The 18,460-nt window shown below is 63.1% G+C and overlaps 1 protein-coding gene across 1 annotated transcript in view; it reads left to right on the forward strand.

Annotated features, from left to right (window-relative positions):
- LOC132322857 (voltage-dependent P/Q-type calcium channel subunit alpha-1A-like) overlaps positions 1-18,122 on the forward strand; it is a gene marked incomplete at its 3' end in the record, with an annotated part of 61,926 nt that extends 43,804 nt beyond the window's left edge. The window contains 10 exon segments of the mRNA XM_059837578.1: positions 1,964-2,128; positions 3,749-3,859; positions 5,589-5,672; positions 5,784-5,900; positions 6,367-6,432; positions 8,917-9,017; positions 10,670-10,820; positions 11,878-12,005; positions 15,883-15,979; positions 18,017-18,122. Coding sequence (XP_059693561.1) covers positions 1,964-2,128; positions 3,749-3,859; positions 5,589-5,672; positions 5,784-5,900; positions 6,367-6,432; positions 8,917-9,017; positions 10,670-10,820; positions 11,878-12,005; positions 15,883-15,979; positions 18,017-18,122 — 1,126 coding nt within the window.
- Positions 18,123-18,460: the final 338 nt, after the last annotated feature.

Consider the following 18,460-nt stretch of genomic DNA (forward strand, 5'->3'; position numbering starts at 1 on the left):
CGTGTCCATTCTGGGGTCAATGAGACCCCCATGTAGGTGACCCCACCATGTCCCCACCAGGCTGGGTGACACCCCCACATGGGTGACCCCCCCGTGTCCCCACCGGGGTTGGTGACCCCTCCATGTCCCCCCCCTGGGTGACCCCCCCGTGTCCCTGCTGGGGTGGGTCCATTCTGGGGTTGGTGACCCGCCCATGTCCCCCCCTGGGTGACCCCCCCATGTCCCCCCCCCCGGGTGGTTAACCCCCCCATGTCCATACCATGGTGAGTGACACCCCTATGTCTGTACTGCGGCGGGTGACACCCCCATTTGGGTGACACCCCCATGTCCCTTCAGGGGTGGGTCCATTCTGGTGTTGGTGACCCCCCCGTGTCCCCCGTGGGTTGGTGACCCCCCCATGTCCCCCCTGGGTGGCTGACCCCCCCGTGTCCCCCCGTGGGTTGGTGACCCCCCCATGTCCATACCATAGTGAGTGACACCCCTATGTCTGTACTGCGGCGGGTGACACCCCCATTTGGGTGACACCCCCGTGTCCCTGCAGGGGTGGGTCCATTCTGGTGTTGGTGACCCCCCCGTGTCCCCCGTGGGTTGGTGACCCCCCCGTGTCCCCCTTGGGTGGTTAACCCCCCCATGTCCATACCATGGTGACTGACACCCCTATGTCTGTACTGCGGCGAGTGACACCCCCATTTGGGTGACACCCCCGTGTCCCTGCAGGGGTGGGTCCATTCTGGTGTTGGTGACCCTCCCGTGTCCCCCCTGGGTGGCTGACCCCCCCATGTCCCCCCTGGGTGGGTGACCCCCCCCATGTCCCCTCTGGGTGGTTAACCCCCCATGTCCATACCATGGTGACTGACACCCCCATTTGGGTGACACCCCCATGTCCCTGCAGGGGTGGGTCCATTCTGGTGTTGGTGACCCCCCCGTGTCCCCCGTGGGTTGGTGACCCCCCCGTGTCCCCCCGTGGGTGGGTGACCCCCCCATGTCCCCCCCCCCGGGTGGCTGACCCCCCCCCATGTCCATACCATGGTGACTGACACCCCTATGTCTGTACTGCGGCGGGTGACACCCCCATTTGGGTGACACCCCCATGTCCCTTCAGGGTTGGGTCCATTCTGGTGTTGGTGACACCCCCGTGTCCCCCGTGGGTTGGTGACCCCCTCCCATGTCCCCCCTGGGTGGGTGACCCCCCCATGTCCATACCATGGTGACTGACACCCCCATTTGGGTGACACCCCCATGTCCCTGCAGGGGTGGATCCATTCTGGTGTTGGTGACCCCCCCGTGTCCCCCGTGGGTTGGTGACCCCCCCGTGTCCCCCCGTGGGTTGGTGACCCCCCCGTGTCCCCTCTGGGTGGGTGACCCCCGCCATGTCCCCCCCTGGGTGGTTAACCCCCCCATGTCCATACCATAGTGAGTGACACCCCTATGTCTGTACTGCGGCGGGTGACACCCCCATTTGGGTGACACCCCCATGTCCCTTCAGGGGTGGGTCCATTCTGGTGTTGGTGACCCCCCCGTGTCCCCCCGTGGGTTGGTGACCCCCTCGTGTCCCCCCGTGGGTTGGTGACCCCCCCCATGTCCCCTCTGGGTGGTTAACCCCCCCATGTCCATACCATAGTGAGTGACACCCCTATGTCTGTACTGCGGCGGGTGACACCCCCATGTCCCTTCAGGGGTGGGTCCATTCTGGTGTAGGTGACCCCCCCGTGTCCCCCGTGGGTTGGTGACCCCCTCGTGTCCCCCCGTGGGTTGGTGACCCCCCCATGTCCCCCCCGCGTGGCTGACCCCCCCATGTCCATACCATGGTGACTGACACCCCTGTGTCTGTACTGCGGCGGGTGACACCCCCATTTGGGTGACACCCCCATGTCCCTGCAGGGGTGGGTCCATTCTGGTGTTGGTGACTCCCCCGTGTCCCCCCGTGGGTTGGTGACCCCCTCGTGTCCCCCCCCCCTTGCAGAGGGCCTGCATCGACTTTGCCATCAGCGCCAAGCCGCTGACGCGCCACATGCCCCAGAACCGCCAGAGCTTCCAGTACCGCATGTGGCAGTTCGTGGTGTCCCCTCCCTTCGAGTACACCATCATGGCCATGATCGCCCTCAACACCATCGTGCTCATGATGAAGGTGGGCGGGGGGCGGGCTGGGGGGACCCCCAGGGTTTGGTGTCACCCCCCCCCCCCCCACCCCGACCCCCCCCCCCCCCCCCCCAGCTCCTGGGGTTTGGCCTCTCTGTGGCCGGGAGATGTTCCTGGAGCTCGGCTTTGTCCTGCAGCTCAGCAGCTGTCCCTGTGCCCCCCAGGAGGTGTCACTGGTCCCCTGTCCCCCCAGGACCTGTCCCTGTCCCCCCAGGACCTGTCCCTGTCCCCTCCAGGAGTTGTCACTGTTCCCCTGTCCCCCAGGACCTCTCCCTGTCCCCCCAGGACCTGTCCTCCAGTCCCTGTCCCCCAGGACCTGTCCCTGTGCCCCCCAGGACTTGTCACTGTTCCCCTGTCCCCCAGTCCCTGTCAGCCCAGGACCTGCCCCTGTCCCCCCAGGACCTCTCCCTGTCCCCTCCAGGAGCTGTCCCCCAGTCCCTGTCCCCCAGGACCTGTCCCCCAGTCCCTGTCCCCCAGGACTGTCCCTGTCCCCCCAGGACCTGTCCCTGTCCCCCCAGGACCTGTCCCCCTGTTCCCCTGTCCCCCAGGACCTGTCCCTGTGCCCCCAGGACCTGTCCCTGTCCCCCAGGACTGTCCCTGTCCCCCCAGGACTGTCCCTGTCCCCCCAGGACCTCTCCCTGTCCCCTCCAGGAGCTGTCCCCCAGTCCCTGTCCCCCAGGACCTGTCCCCCAGTCCCTGTCCCCCAGGACTGTCCCTGTCCCCCCAGGACCTGTCCCTGTCCCCCAAAGACCTGTCCCTGTCCCCTCCAGGAGTTGTCCCTGTTCCCCTGTCCCCCAGGACCTGTCCCTGTCCCCCTGTCCCCGTCCCTGTCCCCCTGTCCCCGTCCCTGTCCCCCTGTCCCCCAAGGACCTGTCCCTGTCCCCTCCAGGAGTTGTCACTGTTCCCCTGTCCCCCAGGACCTCTCCCTGTCCCCCTGTCCCTGTCCCTGTCCCTGTCCCTGTCCCTGTCCCCACTGCCACCGCGCCGTGTCCCCCTGTCCCCATCCCTGTCCCCCTGTCCCCCTGTCCCCCTGTCCCTGTCCCTGTCCCCACTGCCACCGTGCCGTGTCCCCCTGTCCCCCTGTCCCTGTCCCCCTGTCCCCATCCCTGTCTCCCTGTCCCCCTGTCCCTGTCCCTGTCCCCACTGCCACCGCGCCGTGTCCCCCTGTCCCCATCCCTGTCCCCCTGTCCCCCTGTCCCTGTCCCCACTGCCACCGCGCCGTGTCCCCCTGTCCCCCTGTCCCTGTCCCCCTGTCCCCATCCCTGTCCCCCTGTCCCTGTCCCTGTCCCCACTGCCACCGCGCCGTGTCCCCCTGTCCCCCTGTCCCTGTCCCCCTGTCCCCATCCCTGTCCCCCTGTCCCTGTCCCTGTCCCTGTCCCCACTGCCACCGCGCCGTGTCCCCCTGTCCCCCTGTCCCTGTCCCCCTGTCCCCATCCCTGTCCCCCTGTCCCCCTGTCCCCCTGTCCCCCTGTCCCTGTCCCCACTGCCACCGCGCCGTGTCCCCCTGTCCCCCTGTCCCTGTCCCCCTGTCCCCATCCCTGTCCCCCTGTCCCCCTGTCCCTGTCCCTGTCCCCACTGCCACCCGCGCCGTGTCCCCCTGTCCCCGCAGTTCTACGACGCCTCCGACACCTACGAGAACGTGCTCAAGATGTTCAACAACGTCTTCACCTCCCTCTTCTCCCTCGAGTGTCTCCTCAAGATCATGGCCTTCGGGGTCCTGGTAGGGCTGGGACCACCCTGGGGACATCAGGGAACCCCTGCAATGGTGGGGACCCCAAAACCCCAGGGGACCCCAAAACCTCAGGGGACCCCAAAACCCCAGGGGACTCCAAAACCTCAGGAGATTACAAGGACCTCATGGGACCCCAGGAATGTTGGGGACCCCAAAACCTCAGGGGACCCCAAGATCTCAGGGGACCCCAAAATCTCATGGGACCCCAAGGACTTCATGGGACCCCAAAACCTCAGGAGACCCCAAAATCTTAGGAGACCCCAAAACCTCAGGAGACCCCAAAATCTTAGGGGACCCCAAAATCTCGGGAGACCCCAAAACCTCAGGGGACTCCAAAACCTCAGGGGACCCCAAAACCTCAAGGGACCCCAAAACCTCATGGGACCCCAGGAATGTTGGGGACCCCAAAACCTCAGGAGACCCCAAGATCTCAGGGGACCCCAAGACCTCAGGGGACCCCAAGACCTCAGGGGACCCCAAAACCTCAAGGGACCCCAAAACCTCAGGGAACCCCAAAACCTCAGGCGAACCCAAAATCTTAGGGGACCCCAAAACCTCAGGAGACCCCAAAACCTCAGGGGACTCCAAAACCTCAGGAGATTACAAGGACCTCATGGGACCCCAGGAATGTTGGGGACCCCAAAACCTCAGGGGACCCCAAAACCTCGGGAGACCCCAAAACCTCAGGGGACTCCAAAATCTTAGGGGACTCCAAAATCTTAGGAGACCCCAAAACCTCAGGAGATTACAAGGACCTCATGGGACTCCAGGAATGTTGGGGACCCCAAAACCTCAGGGGACCCCAAAACCTCAGGAGACCCCAAAACCTTGGGGGACCCCAAAACCTCAGGAGACCCCAAAACCTCAGGGGACTCCAAAATCTTAGGGGACTCCAAAACCTCAGGGAACCCGAAAACCTCAGGAGACCCCAAAACCTCAGGAGACCCCAAGACCTCAGGGGACTCCAAAACGTCAGGAGACCCCAAAATCTCAGGGGACCCCAAGACCTCAGGAGACCCCAAAACCTCAGGAGACCCCAAAACCTCAGGGGACCCCAAAACCTCAGGGGACTCCAAAACCTCAAGGGACCCCAAAACCTCAGGAGACCCCAAAACCTTCGGAGACCCCAAAAGCTCAGGAGACCCCAAAATCTCATGGGACCCCAAAACCTCAGGAGACCCCAAGATCTCAGGGGACCCCAAAACCTCAGGAGATTACAAGGACCTCATGGGACTCCAGGAATGTTGGGGACCCCAAAACCTCAGGAGACCCCAAGACCTCAGGAGACCCCAAGATCTCAGGAGACCCCAAAACCTCAGGAGACCCCAAAATCTTAGGGGTCCCCAAAAGCTCAGGAGACCCCAAGATCTCATGGGACCCCAAAAGCTCAGGAGACCCCAAAACCTCAGGGGACCCCAAGATCTCAGGAGACCCCAAAACCTCAGGAGACCCCAAAATCTTAGGGGACCCCAAAACCTCAGGAGACCCCAAAATCTCATGGGACCCCAAGATCTCAGGAGACCCCAAGACCTCAGGAGACCCCAAAACCCATTCAGGACACCCCAAGACCTCATGGGACGAGCACCCCATCTCCCTCACCGCTCACGCCGGGTGCAGGGATCCCCCGTGGGGTCACCCCGAGATTTTGGGGGTCGCTCCGGGGGTCCCCCGAGCCCGGAGACCCCCACCCCACACCCCCCCCACCCCATCTCCCCAGAATTACTTCCGCGACGCCTGGAACGTCTTCGACTTCGTGACGGTGCTGGGCAGCATCACCGACATCCTGGTGACGGAATTCGGGGTAGGTGGGCGCCTGCGCCGCCCCCCCTCCCCATTTTTGGGGTCTCCTTTTTGCCCTTTTTTGGTCATTTTGGTCATTTTTGTCATTTTTGTCATTTTTTCCCCCTTTCAGAACAATTTCATCAACCTGAGCTTCCTGCGGCTGTTCCGCGCCGCGCGCCTCATCAAGCTCCTGCGCCAGGGCTACACCATCCGCATCCTGCTCTGGACCTTCGTGCAGTCCTTCAAGGTGACCCCCCCAAAACGCCGCCCCCAGACTCAAATTGGCACCCCCAGACCCAAAATTGGCACCCCCAGACCCAAAATTGTCACCGCCTCCCTAAAATGTCACCCTTTGCCCCAAAATTGTCACCTCCACCCCAAAATTGTCACCCCTGCCTCAAAATTGCCACCCCCAGACCCAAATTGGCACCCCCAGACCCAAAATGCCACCCCCAGACCCAAAATGTCACCTCCCACCCCAAAATTGTCACACCCTGCCTCAAAACGCCACCCCCCACCCCAAATTGTCACCCCAAGCCCCAAAATCGTAACCCCCAGCCCCAAAATTGTCACCCCTGCCTCAAAATGCCACCCCCAGACCCAAAATTGTCACCTCCAGCCCCAAAATGCCACCCCCAGCCCCAAATTGTCACCCCCAGCCCCAAAATGCCACCCCCGCCCCCTCCCCCTGACCGCCCCCCTGTGCCCCCCAGGCCCTGCCCTACGTGTGCCTGCTGATCGCCATGCTCTTCTTCATCTACGCCATCATCGGCATGCAGGTGAGACACCTGGCCAGGTGAGACCCCTGGGGCAGGTGAGACCCCTCAGGTGTGGGTCAGACCCCCTGGGGCAGGTGAGACCCCTGGGGCAGGTGACACACCTGGGGCAGGTGAGACCCCTGGGGCAGGTGAGACACCTGGGACAGGTGAGACACCTGGCCAGGTGAGACCCCTGGGGCGGGTGAGGCCCCTGGCCAGGTGAGACCCCTGGGGCGGGTGAGACACCTGGGACAGGTGAGACCCCTGGGGCAGGTGAGACCCCTGGGGCAGGTGAGACACCTGGGCAGGTGAGACCCCTGGGGCAGGTGAGACACCTGGGCAGGTGAGACCCCTGGGGCAGGTGAGACACCTGGGACAGGTGAGACACCTGGGGCAGGTGAGACCCTTGGGACAGGTGAGACACCTGGGCAGGTGAGACCCCTGGGGCAGGTGAGACACCTGGGACAGGTGAGACACCTGGGGCAGGTGAGACCCCTGGGGCAGGTGAGACACCTGGGCAGGTGAGACACCTGGGGCAGGTGAGACCCCCTGGGGCAGGTGAGACACCTGGGCAGGTGAGACACCTGGGGCAGGTGAGACCCCCTGGGGCAGGTGAGACACCTGGCCAGGTGAGACCCCTGGGGCAGGTGAGACACCTGGGCAGGTGAGACCCCTGGGGCAGGTGAGACACCTGGGGCAGGTGAGACCCCCTGGGGCAGGTGAGACACCTGGGGCAGGTGAGACCCCTCAGGTGTGGGTGAGACCCCTCAGGTGTGGGTGAGACCCCCTGGGGCAGGTGACACCCCCAGGTGCAGGTGACACCCCCAGGTGCACGTGACTCCCCCAGGTGCCCCAGGTGCAGGTGCCCGCCCCCAGGTACAAGTGACACCCCCAGGTGCAGGTGCCACCCCCAGGTGCAGGTGACACCCCCAGGTGCCCCAGGTGCAGGTGACTCCCCCAGGTGCCCCAGGTGCAGGTGACACCCCAGGTGCAGGTGCCACCCCCAGGTGCAGGTGACTCCCCCAGGTGCAGGTGACTCCCCCAGGTGCCCCAGGTGCAGGTGCCACCCCCAGGTGCCCCAGGTGCAGGTGATGCCCCCAGGTGCAGGTGACTCCCCCAGGTGCAGGTGACTCCTCCAGGTGCCCCAGGTGCCACCCCCAGGTGCAGGTGACGCCCCCAGGTGCAGGTGACTCCCCCAGGTGCCCCAGGTGCCACCCCCAGGTGCAGGTGACGCCCCCAGGTGCAGGTGACGCCCCCAGGTGCCTCAGGTGCAGGTGACTCCCCCAGGTGCAGGTGACACCCCCAGGTGCAGGTGCCACGCCCAGGTGCAGGTGCCGCCCCCAGGTGCAGGTGACTCCCCCAGGTGCAGGTGACTCCCCCAGGTGCAGGTGACACCCCCAGGTGCAGGTGACTCCCCCAGATGCAGGTGACTCTCTCAGGTGCAGGTGACACCCCCAGGTGCCCCAGGTGCAGGTGACTCCCCCAGGTGCAGGTGACTCCCCCAGGTGCAGGTGCCACCCCCAGGTGCAGGTGACTCCCCCAGGTGCAGGTGCCACCCCCAGGTGCCCCAGGTGCAGGTGACACCCCCAGGTGCAGGTGACACCCCCAGGTGCAGGTGCCACCCCAGGTGCAGGTGACACCCCCAGGTGCAGGTGACGCCCCCAGGTGCAGGTGACACCCCCAGGTGCAGGTGACTCCCCCAGGTGCAGGTGCCACCCCCAGGTGCAGGTGCCACCCCCAGGTGCAGGTGACACCCCCAGGTGCAGGTGACTCCCCAGGTGCAGGTGATGCCCCCAGGTGCCCCAGGTGCAGGTGACTCCCCCAGGTGCAGGTGACTCCCCCAGGTGCAGGTGACTCCCCCAGGTGCAGGTGATGCCCCCAGGTGCCCCAGGTGCAGGTGACTCCCCCAGGTGCAGGTGACTCCCCCAGGTGCCCCAGGTGCAGGTGCCGCCCCCAGGTGCAGGTGCCGCCCCCAGGTGCCCCAGGTGCAGGTGCCACCCCCAGGTGCAGGTGACTCCCCCAGGTGCAGGTGATGCCCCTAGGTGCCCCAGGTGCAGGTGCCACCCCCAGGTGCAGGTGACTCCCCCAGGTGCAGGTGATGCCCCCAGGTGCAGGTGACACCCCCAGGTGCAGGTGACGCCCCCAGGTGCAGGTGACTCCCCCAGGTGCAGGTGCCACCCCCAGGTGCAGGTGACTCCCCCAGGTGCAGGTGATGCCCCCAGGTGCCCCAGGTGCAGGTGACACCCCCAGGTGCAGGTGACTCCCCCAGGTGCAGGTGACTCCCCCAGGTGCAGGTGCCGCGCCCAGGTGCCCCAGGTGCAGGTGACTCCCCCAGGTGCCCCAGGTGCAGGTGCCACCCCCAGGTGCCCCAGGTGCAGGTGACACCCCCAGGTGCCCCAGGTGCAGGTGACTCCCCCAGGTGCAGGTGACTCCCCCAGGTGCAGGTGACGCCCCCAGGTGCAGGTGAGTGCCCCCAGCCCCCCTGAGGCGCCCCGCCCCCCCCAGGTGTTCGGGAACATCGGCATCGAGGAGGAGGATGACGAGTCGGCCATCACCCAGCACAACAACTTCCGCACCTTCTTCCAGGCGCTGATGCTGCTCTTCAGGTGAGCCCCCACCTGGTGTCACCTGGGCACCCAGTGCCACCCGCGGTCACCCTGGTGCCACCCCGGTGTCACCTGGGTACTCAGTGCCACCCTCCAGTGCCACCTGGTGTAATCCCAGCGTCATCCCAGTGTCACCTGGTGTAATCCCAATGTCACCTGGTGTCACCCCAGTGTCACCTGGGTACTCAGTGCCACCCTGGTGTCACCTGGTGTCATCCCAGTGCCCCCCCCAGCGTCACCTGGTGTAATCCCAGTATCACCTGGGCACCCACTGCCACCTGGGGTAACCCTGGTGCCACCCTGGTGTCACCTGGTGTAACCCCGGTGTCACCTGGGTACCCAGTGCCACCCTCAGTGCCACCTGGTGTAATCCCAGCGTCATCCCAGTGTCACCTGGTGTAATCCCAATGTCACCTGGTGTCACCCCAGTGTCACCTGGGTACTCAGTGCCACCCTGGTGTCACCTGGTGTCATCCCAGTGCCCCCCCAGCGTCACCTGGTGTAATCCCAGTATCACCTGGGTACCCACTGCCACCTGGGGTAATCCTGGTGCCACCCCGGTGTCACCTGGTGTAACCCCAGTGTCACCTGGGCACCCAGTGCCACCCGCAGTAATCCTGGTGCCACCCCGGTGTCACCTGGTGTCACCCCGGTGTCACCTAGGCACCCAGTGCCACCCGTGGTAATCCTGGTGCCACCCCGGTGTCACCTGGTGTAATCCCAATGTCACCTGGGTACCCAGTGTCACCCCCAGTGTCACCTGGTGTAATCCCAGTGTCACCTGGGTACCCAGTGTCACCCCAGTGTCACCTGGTGTAATCCCAGTGTCACCTGGGTACCCAGTGTCACCCCAGTGTCACCTGGTGTAATCCCAATGTCACCTGGGCACCCAGTGTCACCCGGTGCCACCCCACCACACCCCCTGCTGTACTCCAGTGTCACCTGGTGCCACCCCAGTGTCACCTGGTGTCACCCCAGTGCCCCCCACTGCCACCCCAGTGCCCCCCACTGCCACCCCACTGTCCCCTGCTGTACTCCAGTGCCCCCCAGTGCCACCCCACTGCCACCCCAGTGCCCCCCACTGCCACCCCGGTGCCACCCCAGTGTCCCCTGCTGTACTCCCAGTGCCCCCCAGTGCCCCCAGTGCCACCCCAGTGTCCCCTGCTGTACTCCCAGTGCCACCCCAGTGCCCCCCAGTGCCACCCCAGTGTCCCCTGCTGTACTCCCAGTGCCACCCCAGTGCCACCCAGTGCCACCCCAGTGTCCCCTGCTGTACTCGCAGTGCCCCCCACTGCCACCCACTGCCACCCCAGTGTCCCCTGCTGTACTCCGAGTGCCCCCCAGTGCCACCCCAGTGTCCCCTGCTGTACTCCCAGCACCCCCCAGTGCCACCCCAGTGTCCCCTGCTGTACTCCCAGTGCCCCCCAGTGCCCCCCAGTGCCACCCCAGTGTCCCCTGCTGTACTCCCAGTGCCCCCCAGTGCCACCTCAGTGTCCCCTGCTGTACTCCCAGTGCCCCCCAGTGCCCCCCACTGCCACCCCAGTGTCCCCTGCTATACTCCCAGTGCCCCCCAGTGCCACCGTGCCGCCGCCCTCTCGGTGCCCCGTCCCGGTGCGGGTGTGCCCGGTGTCAGCGGCTGTCCCTGTCCCCAGGAGTGCCACCGGGGAGGCGTGGCACGAGATCATGCTGTCGTGCCTCAGCGGGAAGCCGTGTGACGAGAACTCGGGCATCAAGGAGGACGAGTGCGGCAACGAGTTCGCCTACTTCTACTTCGTCTCCTTCATCTTCCTCTGCTCCTTCCTGGTCAGCCCCGCCGCGCCCCCGAGGGTCCCCGGGGGGTCCCCAGAGTGTCCCCAAGGGGTCCTCAAAGTGTCCCCAGGGGGTCCTCAAAGTGTCCCCAAGGGGTCCTCAAAATGCCCTCAAAGTGTCCTCAAAGGGTCCTCAAAGGGTCCTCAAAGGGTCCCCAAAGTGTCCTCAAAGTGTCCTCAAAGGGCTCCTCAAAGTGTCCCCAAAGAGTCCCCAAAGGGTCCCCAAAGTGTCCCCAAAGGGTCCCCAAAGTGTCCCCAAGGGTCCTCAAAGTGTCCCCAAAGTGTCCTCAAAGGGTCCCCAAAGGGTCCTCAAAACGTTCCCAAAGTGTCCTCAAAGTGTCCCCAAAGTGTCCTCAAAGTGTCCCCAAAGTGTCCCCAAAGGGTCCCCAAAGGGTCCCCAAAGTGTCCCCAAAGGGTCCTCAAAGGGTCCCCAGAGTGTCCCCAAAGGGTCCCCAAAGTGTCCCCAAAGGGTCCTCAAAGGGTCCCCAGAGTGTCCCCAGGGGGTCCTCAAAGGGTCCTCGAAGGGGTCCCCCAAAGGGTCCTCAAAGGGTCCTCAAAGTGTCCCCAAGGGCTCCTCAAAGGGTCCTCAAAGGGTCCTCAAAGTGTCCCCAAAGTGTCCCCAAGAGGTCCCCAAAATGTCCCCTAGAGTGTCCTCAAACTGTCCCCAAAAGTGCCCCCAAACTGTCCCCAAACTGTCCCCAAGGGGTCCCCAAAACGTCCCCAGAGTGTCCTCAAACTGTCCCCAAAAGTGCCCCTAAAGTGTCCCCAAACTGTCCCCAAAAAGTGTCCTCAAACTGCCCATAAAGTATCCCCCAAAGTGTCCCCAAACTGTCCCCAAAGTGTCCCCAAAGTGTCCCCAGAATGCCCCAACCCCCCCACAAAGTGCCCCCCGAGCCCCCTCCCCACCCCCACCCCTCCCTTCCCCACCTCCCCCTCCCTCTGCCGCCCCCATTGTGGGGGTGGGGGTGTCTCTGGTGGGGGTGGGGCACAGCCCCCTCCCCCCCCCCGCCCCCTGCCCCCCCCCAACGCCCCCTGCCCCCCCCCCCCCAAAGATGCTGAACCTGTTCGTGGCCGTCATCATGGACAACTTCGAGTACCTGACCCGCGACTCCTCCATCCTGGGCCCGCACCACCTGGACGAGTACGTGCGGGTCTGGGCCGAGTACGACCCCGCGGCCTGGTAAGGACCCCCGGGGGGGGCACTGGGGGGGGGACAGGGACACCCCCGAGGGGACAGGGACACCCCCCGAGGGGACAGGGACACCCCCAGGGAGGGACAGGGGGGACAGGGACAGCCCCAGACCGGGTAGGCCCGTGCGGGTCTGGGCCGAGTACGACCCTGCGGCCTGGTAAGGACCCCCGGAGGGGGAAACAGGGACACCCCTGAGGGGACAGTGGGGACAGGGACACCCCCGAGGGGACAGGGACAACCCCCCCGAGGGGACAGGGACACCCCCAGGGAGGGACAAGAGGGGACCGGGACACCCCCAGACCGGGTAGGCCCGTGCGGGTCTGGGCCGAGTACGACCCTGCGGCCTGGTAAGGACCCCCGGGGGGGAAACAGGGACACCCCTGAGGGGACAGGGGGGACAGGGACACCCCCGAGGGGACAGGAACACCCCCTGTGGGGACAGGGACACCCCCAGGGAGGGACAAGGGGGGACCGGGACACCCCCAGACGGGTAGGCCCGTGCAGGTCTGGGCCGAGTACGACCCTGCGGCCTGGTAAGGACCCCTGGAGGGGGAAACAGGGACACCCCTGAGGGGACAGGGGGGACAGGGACACCCCCGAGGGGACAGGGACACCCCCCAGGGAGGGACAAGGGGGGACAGGGACAGCCCCAGACCGGGTAGGCCCATGCGGGTCTGGGCCGAGTACGACCCTGCGGCCTGGTAAAGGACCCCCGGAGTGGGGAAACAGGAACACCCCTGAGGGGACAGTGGGGACAGGGACACCCCCGAGGGGACAGGGACACCCCCAGGGAGGGACAAGGGGGGACAGGGACACCCCCAGACCGGGTAGGCCCATGCGGGTCTGGGCCAGGTACGACCCCACGGCCTGGTAAGGACCCCCGGGGTGGGGGGACAGGGACACCCATGAGGGGACAGTGGGGTCTGAGACACCCCCCGAAGGGACAGGGGGGACAGGGACACCCCCCGAGGGGACAGGGACACCCCCGGGAGGGACAAGGGGGGACCGGGACACCCCCAGACCAGGTAGGCCCGTGCGGGTCTGGGCCAGGTACAACCCTGCGGCCTGGTAAGGACCCCCGGGGAGGGGACAGAGACACCCCCAGAGGGGACAGGGACACCCTCGGACACCCCCCGAGGGGACAGGGACACCCCCAGACTCCCCGATCCCCTCCCAGAGGATGGGTCGCCCCCCCATTCCCGGGGTCTGTGGGGAGGGGGCAGAAAAGTGACCCCGAGTCCCCCCCCCCACCACCACCACCCATGGAGGGGTCCTGGGGGGGGTTCCTATGGACCCCCGGGGGGGATCTGGGCGTGCCCAAATCACATCGGGGGGGGGTCCCATCCCCCATTAATGCACCTTTCCCGCCCCCCCCTTGGCCCAGAGGGGTCTCGGGGGGTGTCCCGGTTTGGGGGGGGGGTCCCAGCTTCCGGAAGGGGTATCCCAGTTTTTGGGGGGGGGGGTCCCAGGTTCCTGGGGGGGGGGGCTATCCCGATTTCAGGGGGGGGTTTAACCCCCCCCCCCCCCCCACTAACGCGCGTCTCTTGCAGCGGGCGCATCCACTCCCAGTTTGGGGGGGGGGTGTCCCGATTTTTGGGGGGGGGTGTCCCGGTTTTTGGGGAGGGTCCCAGGTTCCAGGGGGGGGCTATCCCGATTTGGGGGGGGGGTCCATCCCCCCCACTAACGTGTGTCTCTTGCAGCGGGCGCATCCACTACCGGGACATGTACAGTTTGTTGCGCGTGATCTCCCCCCCCCTGGGGCTGGGCAAGAAATGCCCCCATAGGGTGGCCTGCAAGGTTCGCCCCCCCCCCAAAATAAACACCCCCCCCCCAAAATAACCCCCCCCCGGGGCTGGAATGCGCTTCCCGGCGCCGGCTATACATCATATATAGATCGTGTATATATCATGTATATGGTCACACAGCCCCCCCCCCCGGCATGGAGACCCCCCCCCCGGCTTCCCGCCGCCCCCCCGGCATGGGGCACCCCCCAAACCCCCCCCCCAAAAATCCCCCTCCCCCCCAAAACCCCCCCAGAGCAGCGCGGGAGGGGCCAGAGGGGAAATTCTGCGTTGGTTCGATTGTTCTGTTCGATTATTAATTACCAATATTAATTTCTTTATTAATTTCAATTGTTTTATCATTTATTATAATAATGCCATTTATTATTTATTGCTATTTCTTATTATCATTCCATCTGAAACGCTTTTGATATGGATTATTTTATTCCTCCCAATTATCCTCATTTTAATTTGTTATTATTTCCTTATTATTATTTCACATTGACACTTCATCATTAATAAATTATTTCTCGTTATTTATTTGTTTTTTCAATTTTTTTAATTATTCCCTTTATTTTTAGAGTTCCAATTTAATTTCTGGCTTTTTATTGTTTGGTTGGTTGGTTATTTTTAAGTTCCCGACTGAATTTATTTTGGGGGGAGGGTCTATATTCATTTTTTTAACATTTCCAATTTAATTCCTTTTTTTATATTTGTTTTTGTATTTAATTTCTAATTTAATTTTTTTCAATTTAATTTCTTTTTTATTAATTTAATTTTTTTATTTCCAATTTAATTTATCTAATTTCAATTTTTAAAAAATTTACAATATAATTTCTTTTTTTGTTGTTTGTTTTTAATTTCAAATTTAATTTTTGCCATTTCTAATTGTTTTTTATTTCCCATTAATTTTTTTTACATTTCCAACTTAATTTTTTTAATTTAATTTTTTAATTTAATTTTTTTCAATTTAATTTTTTTTAATTTAATTTTTTTTCAAATTAATTTTTTTCAAATTAATTTTTAAATTTTTTTTCAATTTAATTTCTTCATTTAAATTAAATTTTCTCCAAATTTAATTTCTTCTCAATTTAATTTTTCAATTTAATTTTTCAATTTAATTTTTCACTTTAATTTTTCACTTTAATTTTTCCATTTAATTTTTCCATTTAATTTTTCACTTTTATTTCCCCATTTAATTTTCCCATTTAATTTTCACTTTAATTTTTCAATTCAATTTTCCCATTTAATTTTCACTCTAATTTTTCCATTCAATTTTCCCATTTAATTTTCCCATTTAATTTTTCCATTCAATTTCCCATTTAATTTTCCCATTCAATTTTTCCCTTTAATTTTTCAATTCAATTTTTCACTTTAATTTTCCCATTCAATTTTTCACTTTAATTTTTCAATTTAATTTTCCCATTTAATTATTTTTCCCCTCTAATGTTTCCCACTCAATCCCCCATTCAATCTTTCCCTTTCACCCTTTCTCCCGTCCATATCTCCATCCCCTCCCTCACCCCATTCCCCCCCTCCCCGCTGACTTGGTCTCTCCCCACTCCCCTCTGAGTTGGTCTCTCCCCCCCCCCTCCCCTCTGAGTTGGTCTCCCCTCCCCGCTGAGTTGGTCTCTCCCCCCCTCCCCTCTGAGTTGGTCTCCCCTCCCCTCTGAGTTGGTCTCCCCCCTCCCCTCTGACTTGGTCTCTCCCCCTCCCCTCTGAGTTGGTCCCCCCCCGCTCTGACTTGGTTTCCCCCTCCCCTCTGAGTTGGTCCCCCCCGCTCTGACTTGGTCTCCCCCTCCCCTCTGAGTTGGTCTCTCCCCCCCCCGCTCTGAGTTGGTCCCCCCCGCTCTGACTTGGTCTCCCCCCCGCTCTGACTTGGCCCCCCCGCTCTGAGTTGGTCTCTCCCCCCCGCTCTGACTTGGCCCCCCCGCTCTGAGTTGGTCTGCCCCGTTCTGACTTGGCCCCCCCGCTCTGAGTTGGTCTCCCCCGTTCTGACTTGGCCCCCCGCTCTGAGTTGGTCTCCCCCCCCTCCCCGCCGTAACCCCCCCGCGCTGTGTCCCCTCCCCCTCTCTCGCCCCCAGGGGCCGCCTGACCCTCGCCGACATGTACGAAATGCTGCGGCACATGTCGCCGCCGCTGGGGCTGGGCGCCAGCTGCCCCCCCCGCGTGGCCTATAAGGTAGAATAACCCCCCCAGGCCGCGACCCCCGCCCGCCCCCCGCGGGGGGATCCCGCCCTTTTTTGGGTTTTTTTTTTTGGTTTTTTTTTGGTTTTTTTGGTGTTTTTTTTTCTCCTCCCTCCTGCGGCCGCCGGCCCCTGCTGAGCCCCCCCTGGATGGGCTGGGTAAGATGCGCCCCCTCCCCTCTTCTCCATCTCACACATACACCCCACCACCCCCACTGCAGGACCCCCACCCTAAATGGGGTTTGGGGGGTCCGTGCTGGGGTTCAGCTGGAGCCGCCCCCACAGGTAAAGGAGCGGCGGAGATTTCGTTTGGGGGGTCCTGGAAGGGAGCAGTGAGAGACCCCAGCCTCAATTTGGGAGGTCCTTTAAGAGAGCAATGAGAACCCCCCCAGCCCCAATTTCGGGGGTCCTGGAAGGGAGCAGTGAGAGCTCCCCCAGCCCCAATTTGGGGGTCCTGGAAAGGAGCAATGAGAGCCCCCAGCCCCAAACTGGGGGTCCTGGAAGGGAGCAGTGACCCCCCCCCAGAGCACAAATTTGGGGTCCTGGAAGAGAGCAATGAGAGCCCCCAGCCTCAATTTGGGAGGTCCTGGAAGGGAGCAATGAGAACCCCCCCAGCCCCAATTTCGGGGGTGCTGGAAGGGAGCAGTGAGAGCTCCCCCAGCCCCAATTTGGGGGGTCCTGGAAGGGAGCAATGAGAGACCCCAGCCTCAATTTGGGAGGTCCTGGAAGGAGTCAGTGACCCCCCCCCCCCAGAGCCCAAATTTGGGGGGTGTTGGAAAGGAACAATGAGAGTCCCCAGCCCAAATTTGGGGTCTTCTGGAAGGGAGCAATGAGAGACCCCAGCCTCAATTTGGGGGGTCCTGGAAGGGAGCAGTGAGAGACCCCAGCCCCAATCTGAGGGGTCCTGGAAGGGAGCAATGAGAGCCCCCACCCCAATTTGGGGGTTCTGGAAGGGAGCAGTGAGAGACCCCCAGCCCCAATTTGGAGACCCCATAAAGGAGTCAGTGACCCCCCCCAGAGCCCAAATTTGGGGGGTCCTGGACGAAAGCAATGAGAGCCCCCAGCCTCAATTTGGGAGGTCCTGGAAGGGAGCAGTGAGAGCCCCCAGCCCCAAATTGGAGGGTCCTGGAAGGGACCAACGAGACCCTCCCCCAGCCCCAAATTGGGGGGTCCCAAAGGGCCCAGCGCCCCCCCCAGCCCCAATTTGGGGTCTTTACCCCCCCCATATCCGGGGTCGCCCCATTTTTAGGGACCCCCCCCCTCCCCCTCTCCCAGCCCCACCCCCTCCCCCCTCAGTGAGCCCCCCCACCCCCGGCCCCCTCCCCCGGCTGCTGCACGACCCCCGCCCCTCCCCCCCCCCCCCCAACCGCGGGGGCTCCGCAGCTGCATCGTGGGGTGGGGGAGGGGCGGTCCTGCATCTTGAGGGGGGGGTCGGGGGGGGGGTCTCGGGCATGGAGGGGGGGGAGGGGCCCGTGCCTCAGTTTCCCCCCCCCCTCCCTTGGCATCGCTCGCTCTGCGCCCCCCGCCCCTCCCCCCGCGGGGCTGCATGGGGGGGGGAGGGGGTTGGGGTGGGGGAGGGGCCGCTGTTTTTGGGGAGGGGGAGGGGGCGCGCGGGGCTGAGGCCTGGCAAAGTCACCACACCCCCCCCCCGCACGTGTGTAACCCCCCCCCCCCCACCCCCCAAAAAATGCCGGATTGCACCAACCCCCCCCCCCCCAAAAATAAAATCCCCGGAATGGGACTGGGAATGAGCCCCCCCCTCCCCGCATGAGCCGCATGCGCCCCCCTCCCCAAAAAAAAATATTTTGGGGGTCCCGCTTGGCCGCGCCCCCTCCCCCACCCCCCAAAAATGGGGAGAAGGCGGGAGGCCGGGGGGAGGTGGGGGAGGGGGTCGTGCCTCAGTTTCCCCGCCCGCCAGGCGGGGCAGCCCCCGCCTTCTCACCTGCCCCTCCCCCCCCTCCCCCGCCATGGGGGGTTGGGGGGTGCCGGCTGACCCCCCCCCCCCCAAATTTGGGGTCCCCTCCCCCCGCAGCGGCTGCTCCGCATGGACCTGCCGGTGGCCGACGACAACACGGTGCACTTCAACTCCACCCTGATGGCCCTGATCCGCACGGCGCTCGACATCAAGATCGCCAAAGGCACGGGGACACGGGGACATGGGGACATGGGGACAGCGGGGGGGCATGGGGGGGCATGGGGGGACATGGGGGACATGGGGGGGGCATGGGGACATGGGGGGCATGGGGACATGGGGGACATGGGGGGGGCATGGGGACATGGGGGGCATGGGGACACCGGGGCAGCGGGGGGACATGGGGACATGGGGACAGCAGGGGGACACGGGGACACGAGGGGGCATGGGGACACCGGGGGATATGGGGACACGGGGGGACAGGGGGACATGGGGGGACAGGGGGGACAGCGGGGATATGGGGGGGCATGGGGACAATGGGGGCATGGGGGGGACATGGGGACA

Source organism: Haemorhous mexicanus, unplaced genomic scaffold (assembly GCF_027477595.1).
Source record: "Haemorhous mexicanus isolate bHaeMex1 unplaced genomic scaffold, bHaeMex1.pri scaffold_164_ctg1, whole genome shotgun sequence".
Classification (NCBI taxonomy): domain Eukaryota; kingdom Metazoa; phylum Chordata; class Aves; order Passeriformes; family Fringillidae; genus Haemorhous; species Haemorhous mexicanus.